This window comes from Triticum urartu, chromosome 6A, assembly GCF_056163025.1.
Source record: "Triticum urartu cultivar PI428250 chromosome 6A, HENAU_Tu73, whole genome shotgun sequence".
Taxonomy (NCBI): Eukaryota; Viridiplantae; Streptophyta; class Magnoliopsida; order Poales; family Poaceae; genus Triticum; species Triticum urartu.
The window spans coordinates 575,502,015-575,519,402 of record NC_141878.1 but is presented as its reverse complement, the minus strand read 5'-3'; the positions used below and the strand labels follow the sequence as shown (position 1 = coordinate 575,519,402).

At 43.2% G+C, this 17,388-nt stretch overlaps 1 protein-coding gene, 16 non-coding genes and 4 pseudogenes across 17 annotated transcripts; all 21 read left to right on the top strand.

Moving 5' to 3' along the window:
* The first annotated feature begins 7 nt into the window (after positions 1 to 7).
* On the top strand, positions 8 to 536 carry LOC125516997 (small ribosomal subunit protein eS30z/eS30y/eS30x). The gene is made up of 2 exons (XM_048682236.2): positions 8 to 97; positions 196 to 536. The coding sequence occupies exons 1-2, from the start codon at positions 94 to 96 to the stop codon at positions 378 to 380; spliced, it is 189 nt and encodes a 62-aa protein (XP_048538193.2). The 5' UTR covers positions 8 to 93; the 3' UTR covers positions 381 to 536.
* Positions 537 to 795: 259 nt separating this feature from the next.
* On the top strand, positions 796 to 900 carry LOC125517796 (small nucleolar RNA Z107/R87). The gene has a single exon (XR_007287804.1). It is a non-coding gene; the product is annotated as a small nucleolar RNA Z107/R87 (small nucleolar RNA).
* Positions 901 to 1,033: 133 nt separating this feature from the next.
* On the top strand, positions 1,034 to 1,130 carry LOC125517794 (small nucleolar RNA snoR31/Z110/Z27). The gene has a single exon (XR_007287802.2). It is a non-coding gene; the product is annotated as a small nucleolar RNA snoR31/Z110/Z27 (small nucleolar RNA).
* Positions 1,131 to 1,326: 196 nt separating this feature from the next.
* LOC125517807 (small nucleolar RNA snoR2/U65) lies at positions 1,327 to 1,465 on the top strand. Its single transcript, XR_007287812.1, has one exon. It is a non-coding gene; the product is annotated as a small nucleolar RNA snoR2/U65 (small nucleolar RNA).
* A 38-nt stretch (positions 1,466 to 1,503) lies between these two features.
* LOC125517683 (small nucleolar RNA SNORD14) lies at positions 1,504 to 1,624 on the top strand. Its single transcript, XR_007287731.1, has one exon. It is a non-coding gene; the product is annotated as a small nucleolar RNA SNORD14 (small nucleolar RNA).
* Positions 1,625 to 1,768: 144 nt separating this feature from the next.
* LOC125517679 (small nucleolar RNA SNORD14) lies at positions 1,769 to 1,889 on the top strand. Its single transcript, XR_007287727.1, has one exon. It is a non-coding gene; the product is annotated as a small nucleolar RNA SNORD14 (small nucleolar RNA).
* A 43-nt stretch (positions 1,890 to 1,932) lies between these two features.
* LOC125517684 (small nucleolar RNA SNORD14) lies at positions 1,933 to 2,052 on the top strand. Its single transcript, XR_007287732.1, has one exon. It is a non-coding gene; the product is annotated as a small nucleolar RNA SNORD14 (small nucleolar RNA).
* Positions 2,053 to 2,236: 184 nt separating this feature from the next.
* Positions 2,237 to 2,328, top strand: LOC125517700 (small nucleolar RNA SNORD96 family). Its single transcript, XR_007287743.1, has one exon. It is a non-coding gene; the product is annotated as a small nucleolar RNA SNORD96 family (small nucleolar RNA).
* Positions 2,329 to 2,429: 101 nt separating this feature from the next.
* On the top strand, positions 2,430 to 2,524 carry LOC125517701 (small nucleolar RNA SNORD96 family). Its single transcript, XR_007287744.1, has one exon. It is a non-coding gene; the product is annotated as a small nucleolar RNA SNORD96 family (small nucleolar RNA).
* Positions 2,525 to 2,737: 213 nt separating this feature from the next.
* LOC125517737 (small nucleolar RNA R66) lies at positions 2,738 to 2,809 on the top strand. Its single transcript, XR_007287777.1, has one exon. It is a non-coding gene; the product is annotated as a small nucleolar RNA R66 (small nucleolar RNA).
* Positions 2,810 to 2,921: 112 nt separating this feature from the next.
* On the top strand, positions 2,922 to 3,009 carry LOC125517812 (small nucleolar RNA snoR118). The gene has a single exon (XR_007287817.1). It is a non-coding gene; the product is annotated as a small nucleolar RNA snoR118 (small nucleolar RNA).
* Positions 3,010 to 3,635: 626 nt separating this feature from the next.
* Positions 3,636 to 3,723, top strand: LOC125517751 (small nucleolar RNA R16). Its single transcript, XR_007287785.1, has one exon. It is a non-coding gene; the product is annotated as a small nucleolar RNA R16 (small nucleolar RNA).
* Positions 3,724 to 3,779: 56 nt separating this feature from the next.
* Positions 3,780 to 3,863, top strand: LOC125517749 (small nucleolar RNA R16). The gene has a single exon (XR_007287783.1). It is a non-coding gene; the product is annotated as a small nucleolar RNA R16 (small nucleolar RNA).
* A 73-nt stretch (positions 3,864 to 3,936) lies between these two features.
* On the top strand, positions 3,937 to 4,021 carry LOC125517809 (small nucleolar RNA U36a). The gene has a single exon (XR_007287814.1). It is a non-coding gene; the product is annotated as a small nucleolar RNA U36a (small nucleolar RNA).
* A 53-nt stretch (positions 4,022 to 4,074) lies between these two features.
* LOC125517710 (small nucleolar RNA Z223) lies at positions 4,075 to 4,169 on the top strand. The gene has a single exon (XR_007287753.1). It is a non-coding gene; the product is annotated as a small nucleolar RNA Z223 (small nucleolar RNA).
* A 144-nt stretch (positions 4,170 to 4,313) lies between these two features.
* Positions 4,314 to 4,404, top strand: LOC125517730 (small nucleolar RNA Z159/U59; annotated as a pseudogene).
* Positions 4,405 to 4,523: 119 nt separating this feature from the next.
* LOC125517712 (small nucleolar RNA Z223) lies at positions 4,524 to 4,622 on the top strand (annotated as a pseudogene).
* An 85-nt stretch (positions 4,623 to 4,707) lies between these two features.
* On the top strand, positions 4,708 to 4,798 carry LOC125517729 (small nucleolar RNA Z159/U59; annotated as a pseudogene).
* Positions 4,799 to 5,068: 270 nt separating this feature from the next.
* On the top strand, positions 5,069 to 5,167 carry LOC125517728 (small nucleolar RNA Z103). Its single transcript, XR_007287772.1, has one exon. It is a non-coding gene; the product is annotated as a small nucleolar RNA Z103 (small nucleolar RNA).
* Positions 5,168 to 5,254: 87 nt separating this feature from the next.
* Positions 5,255 to 5,352, top strand: LOC125517726 (small nucleolar RNA Z103). The gene has a single exon (XR_007287769.1). It is a non-coding gene; the product is annotated as a small nucleolar RNA Z103 (small nucleolar RNA).
* A 2,538-nt stretch (positions 5,353 to 7,890) lies between these two features.
* LOC147966524 (uncharacterized) lies at positions 7,891 to 8,943 on the top strand (annotated as a pseudogene).
* The last annotated feature ends 8,445 nt before the right edge of the window (positions 8,944 to 17,388 follow it).

Here is a 17,388-nt window from a genome sequence, read left to right as displayed (position 1 = left end):
CGTCTAGGGCACACCTCCCATCAGCAGAAGCCGCCGCCGCCCGAGCACTCCGTCTCCTCGCCGAAGCGCCGCCGCTCCACCGCCGCAGCCGCCATGGGTAACGCTCTGCTCCCCCTCTTCCCCCCGCTAGATCCCTATCCTACTGTTGCCGTGGTTCTTCTTGGTGCTGACCCGGCGGTGCCTGCCTGCCTTCAGGTAAGGTGCACGGATCGCTGGCCCGAGCCGGGAAGGTGCGGGGCCAGACGCCCAAGGTGGCGAAGCAGGACAAGAAGAAGCAGCCGCGCGGCCGCGCCCACAAGCGCATCCAGTACAACCGCCGCTTCGTCACCGCCGTCGTCGGCTTCGGCAAGAAGCGCGGCCCCAACTCGTCCGAGAAGTAGATCTAGGTGGTCTCGCGCCAGCCCTCCTTTTTTTTGTTTCCCGTCAGTAGCTGTGATCCGTTCCGGTATGCATGCTAAGAAGTAAGAAGACCTAATCAAGTATCTGTAATTTTCTGTGATGTTGGTAATGGAAATCTCACTGCATTGTCCAGTTAATATTTGCCATATGCCTATTTTATCTCATATTATCCTGCTTGTGGCAACCTGCTTCTGTTATTTTATATGGTCTGTAAGCTACAATAGCTGTATACCAGAGTACTGATTAGTGGTTAGAACAAATCCCTAGCTGAATGACCCAGCAATAGTGTACCAGCCAGTTTTTTTGGGTCTTGTTGCTGATGCTTTGTCTGGATTTGAAAACTTCTGAACTTCCTTCTTTTTTAAATTTGGATTTGCTTCTTTTCCAGTATGTGCTGATGGCAGTGACGATTTGCAAATATTCAAGCTCAACAGACCAAATCACAGGTCGTCTCTTTTGAGATTGATTTGTATGCCGATTATCCCGCTGAACCGAGCCATCACTTTGAAGTTCCATTTTTTTCTTTTGAAAACGGTTGGTTTTCTTTTGAAAAATGGTGTATCGTTGTGCGTGTTTTTCCGAGCCTTCTCTGCCGTGTTGTGGTAACTGCTCTCTTTTTCGATTGATTGTTTCCAGTATCAGGTGATGAAACCTTGAAACAATCTTAGGACACCTTCTGACACAGTGCTGTTTTCCTGTGAATGAGAGGTCATTTATTTTCTGATGATACACAACTGGCTCACATTGTGCTCATTGCATATATTTATCCCTCTTTAATTTTTTAGTTACAGGTTTTCAATTGAAATTTTATGCAGCTTTCTGAGCTTTTTGTCAGTTTAAACATTTTTTTCTGTCCCATTTGACTTTTGTTGGTCTGTTTTTGTTGGAAACTCCATTTCATTGTTGTATCTACCGTAATCTAACTTGGGCCCAATGGTCCTTCTCTGGTAGCTCCAGGCATTGACCAGGGGATCTATAATTGGGCCAAGAATCAGTTTTCACTCATTGATAGGAACCTGGAACTTCATTTTGTTAGTCTGCGGAGCCTATTATTGTGATTAAATTGGCTACCTAATATAGTTGAGTTGATTTGCTTATAATTTACGGCAATGATGATAAATTTAAGGCTTGTTTCTCAGAACATTCGCAGTTGCCGCATAAGAGCTTTCGCCATGCCAGGCTTGAGAGCAGATGCTGTTAATTCCTTCCTTGGATGTCTGAGCCTTGTTATTTTTTCAGCTCAATATAACTGAGATATATAGTCCTCCCTTAGTAAACTTTTATAATATATTTTAGATCACTAAAGTAGCTATCTAAAAGATCTTATAAAAGTTTATACAAATGTAATATATTGAAAATGTTGCTGCATTGCAAATGATGATAAAATCAAGGCTTGTTTCTCAAAACATTCGCAGTTGCCGCCTAAGAGCTTTCGCCCTGCCAGGCTTGAGAGCTAGTGCTGTTCGATCCTTCCTTGGATGTCTGATGCAATGCTGGTCATATATTTGCTTTAGTTGTTTGGTGTTAATGTAAGCCTGGCGATGATTAGTTTAAGGCTTGTTTCTCAAACATTTGCAGTTGTTGCCTAAGAGTTTTCGCCCAGCCAGGCTTGAGAGCTAATGCTGTTAGATCCTTCCTTGGATGTCTGCGGGCATAATGTCTGCTGATGTCTTAGGGCTTGAGAGCTAATGCTGTTAGATCCTCCTGTCTTCTTTTGTCAGAATTTGTTTTCTGTAGTAATTTAAGTTCTGTTTTGTCTTCTTTTGTCAGAATTTGTTTTCTGTAGTAATTTAAGTTCTGTTTTGTTGACCTGTTTGTTTGTGTTTGTGTTTCTGTTTGTCCGGTGATGAAAAACCTATTAATCATACCATCTTTCGGGACTGATTGGTCGCTGTGCGCCCATGCTGTCATTCTGCAATTCTGAGGACAAATTGAACAGCTTAGCGTAATTTGTCTGAGTACTTCTGAACATATGTGTCATCTACTTTTCAGTTTTTTTATTTGTTGTTTACTATTTATAGAATACGAGTGGACAATGATGAAAACCATGAACAAAACACCATCTTTCGGGACTGATAGGTGCACTCTGTGTGCCATGCTGTGAAAATCTGCAATTCTGATGTCCACATAGTTATGGCGTAATTTTGGAGACTCAATTTTATGGCGAAATGTTAGTTGGGCTAGAATTTTTCAAATTTGCTATACTTTGGGTCGATCTTGATTTCTTACTGCTACTTGTGAGGTGAGGTGAATTACATTCTCCAAAAGTTGCTCATGCTATTCTTATCGTTTTATGACTTTTTAGTTTGCCATGTTCTCTGCAGTTCATTTCTGTGAGTCCAGTGATGGCACATCTTTGAGACCTGAGATTTCTTCCTTGATGAAAATCATAAGCATAATCCCGGAGGGCTACTGATTGGATCTTCTGTTGTTCCTGGTCCACTGATTTTATTTCCATTGTTCGTTGATTCTCTTCCTTCACTTTTGCTCTGCTATTGTTTGGTTGTATATGTCTTGATGTCATGGATGATGATATGCACTGGGCTCCGAGCAGCGAACATTGCTGCAGTCTGATGGAGATGCATTTGCCTAGAAAGCATTGTCTGACGGCTCAACCGTTTGTTATGAAACTCTTTAAATATTCTTGTTTGAACTGAGGAATCTGTGTAGCGTTTCTGGTTGATTTTTCTTTCCTAATTGGAGATTGTTGTCTGTCGATCGCGGTGATGACTTGTGATGTTAAAAAGTAGTGGCCTGAATCATACATTGATGAGATCTATATTATCACTCTGAGGGATCTGACCAACAACATATTATACTTTTTTTATATTTGTGTTTTTTTGTGATATTTTTCTGTTATCTGGACACAAATGTGCATAGATTTTTTATTTGCTTTGATCGTTGTTGTTAATTTTTGGTTTAAAATCTTTCTCTATGAAGAGTTTCAAGCAGACGGGCGGTCTGAACTGATGCCATGTTGATATGTCTGCATCATCTGTGCTACCCTTGTGGTTGGCATCTGAGAGAAAAAATGTCCGTCTTTATTCTTCTGCTTTTTGTCATGTTTGCACTTAGCTTCTAGTGTCCCTCTTAGTTGCACTCGGATCTGAGGGGGCTGTAGCAGGCGCGGATAGAGAAATGGTTTACTTACCAACCCTTTGCAGCGTTTGCCCTTGCTCTTGGGTCAAATGGTCTAACCAAGATTTTCTACTCAGATATTGTTCTTGGATTTTCGAGCTGGCAAGTGATGATCTGATATCCTACACTCTCAATGGAAAATTCCATGTGTGGATTATTAATCTCATCTTATTATTTGATGCCTTGCACAAAGCGCTCTATTTGTCTTCCTTGTTTTTTCCAATAAAGACTATCAAACCCAGGGTGGCAAATGATGTTAAATATTATATGCTAAGCACTGAATCATTCATATGTTTACAAAACTCCGCTTATTATCTGATGTCACCCATCAACGTCAAATGACTTTTATCATGTTATCTTGTCTGCACATATGCCCATCTCTTATGTTCTTTTGTTTAGTGGCAGTGATTTGAATCTTACCCGTGCTTCTGATTAGTTCTTGAAGGACAAGGGAAAACATGGTTGAATTTCTTAATATGAGCCAAAAAGATCAACTCTCACTATTGTCATTCTTTTAGATTTATGTGTTCTGGTTGACCATGGCTGTGATGATAAACACTTTCAGCAAACATGCCAGTTCTGCTTCTGAAAATTCATGACTGCAAAACCTGTAAAACTAATCTGAGCCTTTGCATCTTCTTTTGTTTTTGTCAAACATTGTTGATCAAACTAAATACATCAAACATTGTTCTGAAAATTCATTGTTCATGACTGAAAATTCATCAAACATTGTTCTGCTTCTTTTGTTTTTGTGCTTTTTTATATGATGGTGGAAGCTGTCTGATGATGATCAAACTAAATACTTTCGTTCTTCTGATGCACTAAGGTGCGATGTGGAAGCAATTTGGAGACCTGAACTGAGGATTATTGTTCATCCGCCAGAACTGGATTTTTTGTTTTTTCTGCTTGAGTGCTGAACAAATTTTGTGTTTGGTGCTTCACAACTGGAAGGATGGCATGTTGTTTACAGTTGGTCATCCTGTAGACGGAAGCATGGATGAGCGGAAACACCCGCCAGCAAACATGCCAGTTCTGCTTCTGGAAATTCATGACTGAAAAACCTGTTAAACAAATCTGAGCCATTGCATCTTTATGTGTTGATAAACACTGTCATCAAACATGCTAGTTCTTTTTCTTTTGTTTTAGTGCTTTTTTATCTGATGTTGGAAGCTGTCCGATGATGATCAAACTAAATACTTTCGTTCTTCTGATGCACTATGGTGCGATGCGGAAGCAATTTGGAGACCTGAACTGAGGATTATTGTTGATCATATTGTTCATCCGCTAGAACTGGATTTTTTGTTTTTTCTGCTTGATTGCTGAACAAATGTTGTGTTTGTTGCTTCACAACTGGAAGGATGGCCTGTTGTTTATAGTTTGGTCATCCTGTAGAGGGGAGCATAGATGAGCGGAAACACCGGCCAGCATTAAACAGCACGGGGCTTTATGGATTGATGTCCTGTGATGGCTGTCCTAAACTATTTGGAGTGGTTTGCCGAGTTTCTTGTCGGAGATTGCTTTTTTGGTTAAGATGGAAGTGAGGATCCTTTCCCCAGCTGATCGACTATGATTATACTGTGCGCAAATGAAATCCTTTATCAGAGGATTCCAAGCCGGAAATCTGATCCATTGTCCAACAATCTCTATCCCTCTCTTCTCTCTATGTTTGTACCGTTGGTATTTTACTTATGTTTTTCTGCTCTGATTTGTAAATTCAATGGAAGTGAAGATCCTTTCCCCAAATGATCGACTATGATTATAATGTGCGCACATGAAATCCTTATCAGAGGGTTCCAAGCCAGAAATCTGATCCATTCTAGTTCTTTTTATTGTGTTATTGAAATCGTGCGTGTGATACAGTTATGTGTTTATAAAAAATTGGTTTTGGACATTCTTTCCAACATGAGCACTGTCCAGGTTTCTTGAGGTGATCATAGATGAGTGAATTGTGTCAGTTGTAAGATCTTCCTGGCCAAGCTGTCGTGGCCACTGGTCGCATAGATTGATGCTGCTTTAATTCTACACAAACCTAGCTATACATTGTTGAGGACCATATTTCATCTAATTGGATAGATATTTCTGTATTTGAGCCTTTTGTGAATGTATTTTGTGCTAGTGCTACATTCTATTCGGCTTCTGCTTCAGACTGTTCTTACGTTGTAATGGGTAATGTGTATTTGTTTGTGTTGAAATAGTAAATTCTGTCAATGTAATCAGTATAAATGGTTTTAGTAATTATATCATTGAGATTTTTGCATCACAGCAGAAAGTTGTTATGCCCCAACCTCTTGATGCTCTTATGTATCCATGGCTAAGAGGCCCCTACCCACCAAAAGCCACATCCCCTCGTGTGTTTTCTGTGAAGATTAAACTATAATCTGTAATTAAGGGAAATCTCTCCTTGCCCATCGAATGAGTGGTTGCGCCCGCACGGACGCCTCTCGTGTGTCTGTCGCAACCGTCGCCTCTCCCGTCCTCCTGGAACCGATGCATCTTTTCGGGATTGTCACATCTTTTCAGGGGATATATATACTCTCTGTAACCATCGATCAATCATTTTCGATTTAAAACACGTTATCAGCGCGAAGAACAACCAGCGAGAGCAAAAGGCAACAGAAAAAGGAGAAGAGAGGAAGCACTCGTCGTCGGGGAGATGACAGGCCTCGTCTCCTTCCTTTGTCTGATCCACGAGGATGGTCGCCGCTACCGCCTCATTGCCCTTTGCCGCCATGGAGTTGGTGGCCATCACCGTTTCCGTCGCCGGATGCAAGCCATCCGTCGATTCGGCCGTAGCGTCGCTGGACGTGGCGCTCCTGGCCGCCACCGCGCCGCTGGACGTGCCCCCCGCGGTGTTCCCCTCGCCCCTGGACGCGCCCATGATGGTGCCCCGTGTGCCCGTGGCCAGGTGCCTATGGGGTTCGACCCCTGGCTAGTGGCCGGCCCGAGCGCCTCCATGGTGCACAGGGCTGCAGCCGCGCCTGCACCGCCCCCTGGATCTCCGCCTCCACTACCTCCTCCGCCGGCCGCGTGGCTCGCGCCGACGACGCCAACGCCCGCCGCCGAGGCCGCCGGCCCGCCCGGATACTTCCCGTGCTGATGCGCGCCGTCGTGAACGAGGAGGAGGCGCTCGCCTTCGTCTCTGCGCCGTCCGGTGCCTCCGGAGTCGTCCGCCTTGGATCAGGCATGGAGGACGGTGCCGCCACCGCCACGCCTCAACAGGAGACGGCCGTTGGCTCGAGCAGCCGCACTGAGCAGCGCTTCGGCCGCCTATTCGGGCGGGCCGTCGCAGCCCTCGAACGCCGTCCCGCCCGCCGCGCCGGCTCGTGGGCTCCGGCGAGCCTTGGACTCGCCAGCGCCGCACCAGGGACAGCTCGCGCGGATCATGTCGTCGTCGACTCTTCTTCGGACGAGGATGGGTCGTCGGTGCTACGCCGGTGACCACTGGAATCGCGAGGGCCTGCGGCGGCCCCTCCTCCCGCCGGCGCCGCCGTGTGACGGTGGGGATCGAGCAGAGGTGGTGGTGCGGGGTTTGGATACTCCGACCCTTATCCGATCCGCCCGCCCCCCTGTCTTGTGCGGTGCGGTGGCGTGTGGGCCGGCCAAAGGCCCAGGCCTAGGCGCTCGCGGCTCCCCCCCCCCCTGTGCAGTGCTGTGGCGGGTGGGCCGGCCAGAAAGTGTGGATTTTTTCCCTTTTCTCTGTTTTCTTAACATTAGTACTAATTATTGTATTTGTGCAATTTTAGTCTATGTTTAGTACCGTTTAGTACTTAGGTTGACTACTACTTACATTTTAGTCCTGTTCTAGATTTATTCTATGTTAGGACTTGTGTAATTATTAGTAGGTGTGTTTATATTATGTAATGGATTGATAATATAAATAAAGTACCAGATTTCATCTGGGAAGAATGACATGTTTCATGTGTTTACCACATCTCATTTTTATCGAACAAGTCTTTGCGATTGAGATCTTCTCTCGCATATCAAACTTGCAAATTTTTGAATGTTTCTCCCTCATTTTATTTGGAATCACAAGGTAATGAGTTGTGATCTACTGCTTATTTGCAGACTGTCCTCTCTTACTGTGAGGTCTACGCTTTGTCATTCTCGACAAACGATTACCTCCAACGTGTATTCCTTATATTTGAATTGTAGCATACACAAGGTAATGGCGATGTAGCCTATTACTGTGAGATCTAAGTGATCTTCAAAGTGTTATGTTCACACAATTGAGGTTGAGAATTTTTCAAGTTTACACTTGAGTATCAAAATTTTGCATTCTTATTACACAACCATGATGGTTTCTAATTTACCACCCGTAAATTAATTATCTCTGGTTCTCCCATGTAGGCGAAGATGACTGCCAAAGAGTTTGAGGAGCTTGCCCTCAATGGCCACAATTACCCTACATGGGCTATGGACATCAAGACCAGTCTTGCGTCCCGTGGGATAGCGCGTGCAATACAACCCCCGGAGACTCCTCTCCCGGATGGGGCCACTCCGCTGACAGAATAGCAGAATTATGCTGCTTTATTCATCATAAGGCACCATATTCATCCAGATCTCAAGTCTGAGTATTTACAGGAGGAATCTCCTAGTACTCTATTTATGGCCCTCAAAACGAGGTATGAACAGCAGAAGGCAGTAGTCCTGCCAGAAGCACTCCATGATTGGACTCATCTCCGTCTTCAGGATTTCAAGTCCATCGGTGAGTACAATCATGTTGTTCATAAGATATGTTCCAAATTGCGTTTTTGTGAGAAGGAACCTACTGAGGGGGAGAAGATAGAGAAAACTTTGTCTACTATGCTCCCTTCAGATAGGATCCTCCGACAGCAATACCGTGCTCGTAACTACACTGTCTATTCCGAGCTTATTCACATGTTACTTCAGGTTGAAAAGCATGATGAGCTACTCGCTAAGAATGGCTCTCAGCGCCCAGTTGGGGCACAACCTTTACCTGAAGTCCATTTGAATGTTGCAAATAGACAGAAGTTTAATGGTACCCCTCGGGGTAAACAATCCAATTTCGAGCATAAGCGAAAGCGCAATGGGAACAGGAGATCTAGATACCCAGACAAGGGAAAAGGCACTTCAAAGCTCAGGTTTGATAAATCTAAGCTTTGCAACAAGTGTGGATGCTCCACGCATTCTACTGAAAAGTGCACAATGCCCAAGCATCTGGTTATGCTGTACCAGCAATCTCAGGGACGCAAAGCACCTCAAGGGAAAAGGTTTGAAGCCAACTTCAACCTTCATCCGGATAGCGCAAAAGGAGCTGGTGGTTCGCACGATGTTCCTCCTGGACCGAGCAACGCCGTGATTCCTTATCTGCCTGAGGCTACTGCTGAAATGGAGAACACGTTGATTGAGTACACCGCAAACGACGTGTTTGGCGACTTCGACTAGTCCCTCAATCTCCTAGTGATCTACTTAATTATGTCCATTTGTGATGATTGTAATAAGAACATAAGTTTGTTGTTGTCTTTATATTGTATTGTATCAGCACATTTGATATAATAAAGATTGTATTCTATATATTACTATGAGGTTTTCTTATTGAAAATTATTTGTTTTATATAGTTTTCTACGGGGACAATCCGATGGAAGAGGAATTATGCCTTGTGGACAGTGGTGCCACAAACTCCATACTGAGGGAGATGAAATATTTCCAAACTCTGAAAAAGACAAATGGAGATATATTCTAACTATCGCTGGACGCGATACTGTGATTGTTGGTACTGGACGTGCCATATTCACCCTCCCAAGTGGTACATATGTGACAATTTAGGATGCTTTACTGTATCCCGATTCTGCACGTACCCTGATCAGTTATCGAGATATCCGTAAAAATGGTTTTCATATTGAAACCCATGAAGACAACAAAGAGGAGTATCTACTCTTTACTAAAGATGACGGATATGGCAAAAAGGTACATGAGAAAATTCCTTCTCTATCGTCTGGTTTGTACTATACGTACATCAAACCCGTGGAACATGTTGCATACAAAGTAATTTTTTAGAATGTTAATGCATTCCAAACCTGGCATGATCGCCTAGGCCATCCTGGAATAGGGATGATGAGAAAAATTACTAGCAATTCCATTGGTCATAATTTGCTTGAGTCAAAATTTCCTCAATCCTCTGATTTTGTGTGCACATCTTGTGCCACGGGAAAGCTAATTTTGAGGCCCTCACACAAAAATACAAGCTGAACCACTTCAGTTCCTTGAACATATTCAAGGAGACATTTGTGGTCCCATTCAACCATTATCTGGACCTTTTCGGTATTTCATGGTTCTGATTGACACATCTACATGGTGGTCACATGTGTGTCTTCTATCCACACGAAACCATGCATTTGCCAAGATAATGAGGCAAGTCATTGAGTTGCAAGCCCATTATCCTGAAAGACGAATTAAGTCAATTCGAATGGACAATGCTGCAGAATTCTCCTCACGTGCTTTCAATGATTATTGCATGGCTTTGGGGATTGAAGTTCAGCACTCTGTTCCATATGTCCATACACAAAATGGTTTGGCTGAAGCATTGATTAAGAGGATCAAACTCATTGCAAGACCTTTGTTGACGAATTGCAACTTGCCAACCTCTTGTTGGGGTCACGTTGTTTTACACGCTGCTGACTTGATACAATTGAGGCCAACTGCATATCACAGTTCTTCCCCTCTAGAATTGGTACGTGGAAATCCTCCAAGCATTTCCCATCTGCGTAAGTTCAGATGTGCTGCATACATCCCGATCTCACCACCACATCAGACATCTATGGGCCCACACAGGAAGTTGGGGATCTATGTGGGGTACAAATCGTCGTCAATTATTAAGTACCTGGAACCCCTGACTGGGGATCTGTTCACAGCCCGTCACGCTGATTGCATATTTAATGAGGAACATTTTCCGGCATTAGGGGGAGATTTCAAGTACCAGAAAGAATGCCCGGAAATTGATTGGAATGCTCATTCCATTTCATTCTCTGATCCATGTACCCATGAGACCGAACTTTAAGTTCGGAAGATCATTAATTTGCAACATCTTGCAAATAATCTGCCAGATTTATTTACTGATTTGAAAGGTGTTACAAAATCCTTAAACCCGGCCAGAAACGCGCCAGAAAGAGTGGAGGTACCAATAAAAACCACTCAACTCCCTATTCCTAAAAAGAGGGGGAGTAGTACGGCCTCTGACCTGGAGCATGCTTCTAGCAAGAAGCAAAGGAAATCGAGGAGAAAAACCTCGGAGTCAGTAAATGCAGGTCAACTCAACGTTGACAAACACCTGATGGGTAGTATACACCCAGTGGAAGGGCAACCTCCACAACCCAGTTCTAGTATGCACAAGCTGACTGGGACATCGGAACACCCAGACTCGATCGTATTGGGAAATCATGAAGAGTCACTAGGGGTGCAGGAAATTTCCATCAACTATGTTGATTCTGGAGAATTATTTGACCGTAAGACTATGACTGTCAACATATTTTTTGCTGAAAAGATTGCAGATACCCTTCTCACTGATCATGATCCAAGGTCTACCGTTGAGTGCCAAAAGCGCTCTGACTGGCCTAAATGGAAGGATGCAATCCAAGCAGAAATTGCCTCGCTTAACAAAAGAAAGGTATTCACTGAAGCAATACCTACACCTCCCAGTGTTTTCCCTGTGGGATTCAAATGGGTTTTGCTCCGGAAACGGAATGAGAACAATGAGGTGGTGAGATATAAAGCAAGGCTCGTAGCACAAGGTTTCGCGCAGAAACCCGGCATTGATTTCACTGAAACATATTCTCCAGTAATGAGTGCAACCACTTTCCGATATCTTATATGTTTGGCAGTGCAAAATCGTCTATCTATGCAGTTGATGGACGTCGTGACCGCATATCTTTACGGGTCACTAGATTCGGACATATATATATGAAGGTTCCTGATGGAATCTCTGTCCCGAATAAAAATGCAAAATGCAACATGTATTGTGTAAAGCTGAATAAGTCACTATATGGCTTAAGGCAGTCGGGACGGATGTGGTACAACCGACTCAGTGAGTTCCTTCTTCAGAAAGGTTACTCCAATAGTGCTGATTGCCCATGTGTTTTCATCAAGAAGTCCTCTACAGGATTTTGCATCATTTATGTGTATGTTGATGATCTCAACATCATCGACAGCACACCAGACATTGATGAAGCACACAATCACCTAAAGATGGAATTTGAGATGAAGGATTTGGGTAAAACCAAATTTTGCTTAGGTATTCAACTTGAGCATCTTCCCTCAGGAATCATGGTACACCAATCTGCCTATATCCAGAAAATATTGGAGAAATTCAATATGGACAAATCCTATCCATCTAAAACTCCCATGGTGGTTCGATCTCTAGACGTAGAGAAAGATCCGTGCAGACCAAGGGATGATGGAGAAGAGGTGTTGGGACCTGAAGTTCCATACCTTAGTGCTGTTGGAGCGCTTATGTATCTTGCAAATTGCACAAGACCTGATATTGCATTTGCAGTGAATCTACTTGCTAGACATAGCACAGCTCCCACCAAACGTCATTGGTCTGGAGTGAATAATATCTTTAGATATCTCCAAGGCACAAAGGATCTTGGCCTATTTTTTCAGTTCCCGGAAAAATCAGGACTCTGATGTGATTGGATATGCAGATGCCGGCTATTTGTCTGATCCCCATAATGCCAGATCTCAGACCGGCTTCGTGTTCCTACATGGTGGCACTACTATATCATGGAAGTCTTCGAAACAGACTCTGGTGGCAACATCTACCAATCATTCTGAAATAATTTCATTATTTGAAGCAACATGCGAATGTGTATGGCTTCGCAGAATGATAAACCACATAAAACAGTCATGTGGAATGGGTTCGATAAAATCACCTACCATTATCTATGAAGATAATGCGGCCTGTGTTGCGCAGATGCAAACAGGATACATCAAGAGTAATATCACCAAGCATATTTCTCCTAAATGGTTTTTCCCCCATAATCTTCAGAAAAGCGGGGAAATAAGCATTCTGCAAGTCAAATCATGTGACAACCTTGCTGATTTATTTACCAAGTCTCTACCAAATTCTACGTTCCAGAAATGTGTTCATGGAATTGGTATGCGGAGACTTAGGGACTTACAGGTGTCAGGGGGAGTCTCTTCTTGAGATATCCTTATTTTAATGACATCACATTATGATGTCTTTCTTTGTGAGTATATGTTTCAGGATCTCATCAAAGATTTTATGAAGAACTTTTTGAAGGAGAATCTTTTGAGATGATAGAGCTTCCCGGACAATCGTGAAGATGATTCTACATGGTCAAGCGTAGATTAGGGGGAGTGTTAAGATTAAACTATAATATGTAATTAAGGGAAATCTCCCCTTGCCCATCGAATGAGCGGTTGCGCCCGCACGGACGCCTGTGTCCGTCGCAACCGTCGCCTCTCTCCCGTCCTCCTGGAACTGATGCATCTCTTCGGGATTGTCGCATCTCTCCAAGGGATATATATACTCTCTGTAACCATCGATCAATCGATCAATCACTTTCGATTTAAAACATTTTCGATCAGCGTTCGCAATCATGCCTGTCCATAACGAAATCTACTGCTCATTGGTGCCGGTTGAACGCTACTCACATTGACATGAGGTGCTGCGGTGTCTCCTTCGGCTCCACCCGTCTGTCATATAAAAACTGGTTCCCCAGCCATAGTCGTTGTCATCCACCTTCGAGCCCTCTTCGCACCTCTCCCATGGATCTCTCCCCCGTCAAAGCTCTTTGGAAGTCTGTCGCCCACCTTTGAGGCACCTCTCCCACCATCGATCTCTCCCCGCCAAAGCTCGGAGGACGATGATGTCCCAATGCAGGACGTCGTCGTCGACGAACCGGCGAAGGCTCGTGCCCATTACATGAACATGGTGCAGGAGGAGCGGTTCTAGGAGACATAGGCCGGCGCCGCCGATAACCACCACTTCCTGAGCACGTGCAGGCGAAGGAGCAGCTTGTCGCTGGTAGGGTTGTCGCGCCGGTCGCGCACCTGGCGTTGCTCGAGTCTTATCGCTTCGCTCGCGAGATCTGCCACGCGCGGTGGCGGCACCGCCGGCAGGTGGTGGAGGTGGAAGCCGCCTACAAGGAGAGCGACGACTCGGGTGAGGCGGTGTTCGGCGAGACCGAGTACGAGGAGCACATCGCCGAGTCCATGCCCCGCCACGACGAGCACGAAACTGACACGCCCGCAGGCATAGCAGACAGAAAGGAAGAGAAGTGCTGGTCTTCCCCTCCCGCCGACGTCAAAGTTTTTGAATTTTTTACACAGTATTACTATGCAAATTGTTTATTTTGTACTAATTTTTCAGATTTTTTTGAGTTACAAAAGTATATGTACCATTCACAGACTGTAGCCCCATTAACTCGAGAGCCATAGAATTGTGATAGCGTACTGTGGGTAATGTTTGATTATAATTATACAATAATGTTACAGCAAGACATGACGGTTAAGTTTTTTGTGGATGTAGTGTTTGAAAATCGAGGAGGTATCGATATAAGAAGAATAAGGAGAGGCAAGAGTTCAAGCTTAGGTACCCAGTAAATATTCAAGGAGGCGTCTAAGCGGGATGTCCCGGAAGGCATCCCATCTTTCTTCTTCGATAATTATCGGTATGTCTCAGTTTTTGTTTTGTTCACATGATATGCGTAAATTCTTCGAGCATTGTGTGTTTTTTTCTTTTTCTTTTAGTAATGCACCATGCTGGCATGTGATAGTCCTTGGTTAATTTCTAGAATGCTGTTTGCACTTCACTTATACCTTTTGAGTATGGCCTTATAGAGAATGCTTCATGTGCTTCATTTATATCATTTGAAGTTTGGATGCATGTTTCTCTACATATAGAAAGCTTCACTTATATTTATTAGAGCGTGGTCTTTTGTAGAAAGAGTTGAACTCTCATGCTTCACTTATATAGAGAATCAACAGGAATTGGTCATTCCCATGGTTAGTCATAAAATCCTACATGAAACTTGTAGATCACTTAATATGATATTTCTGATTCCTTGCAATAGTTTTGCAACATTAAGATGTTGATATGTGGGAGGTACTATTGAATGATTGTGGTTTAGTAAGAATATTGGTGTTAAGGATTGTGATTCTCGAAGCATGCACGCATAGTCTCTAGTTATGCGATGAAGTTGGAACATGATTTATTATTGAGTGTCTTATGAGTGGTGGTCGGGGATGAGCGGTGATCTTTTCCTACTAATCTATCCCCCCAGGAGCATGCGTAGTAGTACTTTACTTCGAGGGGTAATAAACTTTGGCAATAAGTATGTGAGTTCTTTATGACTAATAATGTGAATCCATGGATTATACACTCTTACCTTTTCGCCATTTGCTAGCCTCTTCGGTAACATGCATTGCCCTTTCTCACCTCGAGAGTTGGTGCAAACTTGACCGGTGCATCCAAACCTCATGATATGATACTCTCTATCATCCAAACCACATTGCCCTTATATCTTTCTCAAAACAACCATCATTACTACCTATCATTCCATCTCCATAGCCCCATTCCGAGATATATTGCCATGCAACTTCCACCGTTCTGCTATTATGACATACATTTTCATTGTCATATTGCTTTACGTGATCATATAGCTTACATAGTATTTGTGGCTCAGCCACCGTTCATCATTATCATACATGTTACACTAGATCATTGCAAGAACAGAAAGTTTATTATCCTGCCAATTCACGCAAGGCAATAAACACTGGCACGCATAGTAGTACACTGCCAGAGACATTCATATAGAGTCATATTGTTCTAGATATCGAGTTGTAATATTGAGTTATAAATAAATAAAAGTGTCATGATTATGATTACTAGAGCATTGTCCTAGTGAGGAAAGGATGATGGAGAATATGATTCTCCCACAAGTTGGGACGAGGAACCGGACAAAAAAGAAAATAAAAATAAAAAAAGAGAGTCCAAAAAGAGCCCCAAAAAAGAGAGAAAAAGGGAGAAGAGGCAATGTTACTATCCTTTTACCACTCTTGTGCTTCAGAGCAGCACCATATTTTTCATATGGAGTCTCCTATGTACTCACTTTCATATACTAGTGGGAATTTTTCATTAAAGAACTTGGCTTGTATATTTTGATGATGGGCTTTCTTGAATGCCCGTGGTCTTCATGAGCAAGCAAGTTGGATGCACACCTAATTAGTTGTCAGTTGAGCTTTCATACACTTATAGCTCTTAGTGCATCTATTGCTTAGCAATCCCTACTCCTCGCATTGATATCGATTGATAGTCATTTCCATAGCCCATTGATCCGCCTAGTTGATGTGAGACTTTCTCCATTTTTCACTTCTCCTTATCGATCTCTATCATCGCATTCTATTCCACCCATAGTGCCATATCCATGGTTCATGCTCATGTATTGCGTGGAAGTTGAAAAAGATGAAGCGTGTTAGAAAGTATGAACCAATTACTCGGCTTGTCATCGGGGTTGTACATGATTAATACTTTGTGTTAGAAAGATCAAGCATGACAAGATTATATGATTTTATAGGGATAGTGTTTTTTTAGCATTTTTATTGTGAAAGGCATGATTGTTTGTTGGTATGCATGAGTATTGATGTCTTTATTATATCAAATGGTAGACTATTGCCTTGAATCACTCGTATGTTAATATTCATGCTATGATTAGATCATATGATCAAAATTATGTTACGTAGCATTCCACATTAAAAAATTATCTTTTTATCATTTACCTACTCGAGTACGAGCAGGAACTAAGCTTGGGAATGCTAATACGTCTCCGTTTGTATCTATAATTTTTGATTTTTTCATGACAATATTATACAACTTTCATATACTTTTGACAACATTTTATATTATTTTTGGGACTAACATATTGATCCAGTGCCCAGCGTCAGTTCTTGTTTGTTGCATGTTTTTTCTTTTGCTGAAAGTCCATATCAAACGAAGTCCAAACGCGATATAATTTTGTGGAGAATTATTTTGGAATATATGTGATTTTTGGGAGGTGGAATCAACGCAAACGGAGGCCCACAACCTTCATAAGGCGTGAGGGCGCCACCACCCCCTGGCCGCGCGGGGTTGCCGTGTGGGCACCTCGTAAGTCGGTTGGGGTCCTTCTTCGGCCGCAAGGAAGCTTATATCGAGAGAAAAAACGTGTTAAAATTTTAGCCCGATCGAAGTTACGAATCTCCGGATATTTAAGAAATAGTTTTCGGCCAGAAAATAGGAACACGAAACAGAAGAGAACAGAGGGAGAGAGATCCAATCTCGGAGGGGCTCCTGACCTCTGAGAGCCATGGTGGTCATGGACCAGAGGGTAAAATCTCCTCCCATCTAGGGGAAGCAAGAAGGAGGGGCTCTCTCTCCCCTCTCTTCTGGTGGCGCCGAAGCGCCGCTTGGGGAACCGTCAACACCAACTCTCTCCCCTTTATGCAGCGGTGTAACACCTCTTCTACCCGCTGTAATCTCTAATTAAACATGGTGATTAATGCTACATATTATTATCCAATGACATGTTGCCATCCCTTTTAGCAAGGAATTGATAAGAGGTTTAGTAAGGTATTCTCTGCAAGTGCTGTAAGTAGTAGTAATGTATAGTTTGATAGCAAGATAATTTGTAGCAAGTAGCAATAGTAACAAAGTGGCCCAATCCCTTTTATAGCAAAGGACAAGTCGGAAGTACTTCTTATAGTGAGCAAAGCGTTCTTGAGGACACATGAAAATTTCACCAGTCATGTCCATTATGTTTAGTTGATTAGCATTCACTACTTTGATAACTAGGTAATTACCCCGCGCGTTGCTGCGGAAATATAAAGATTAA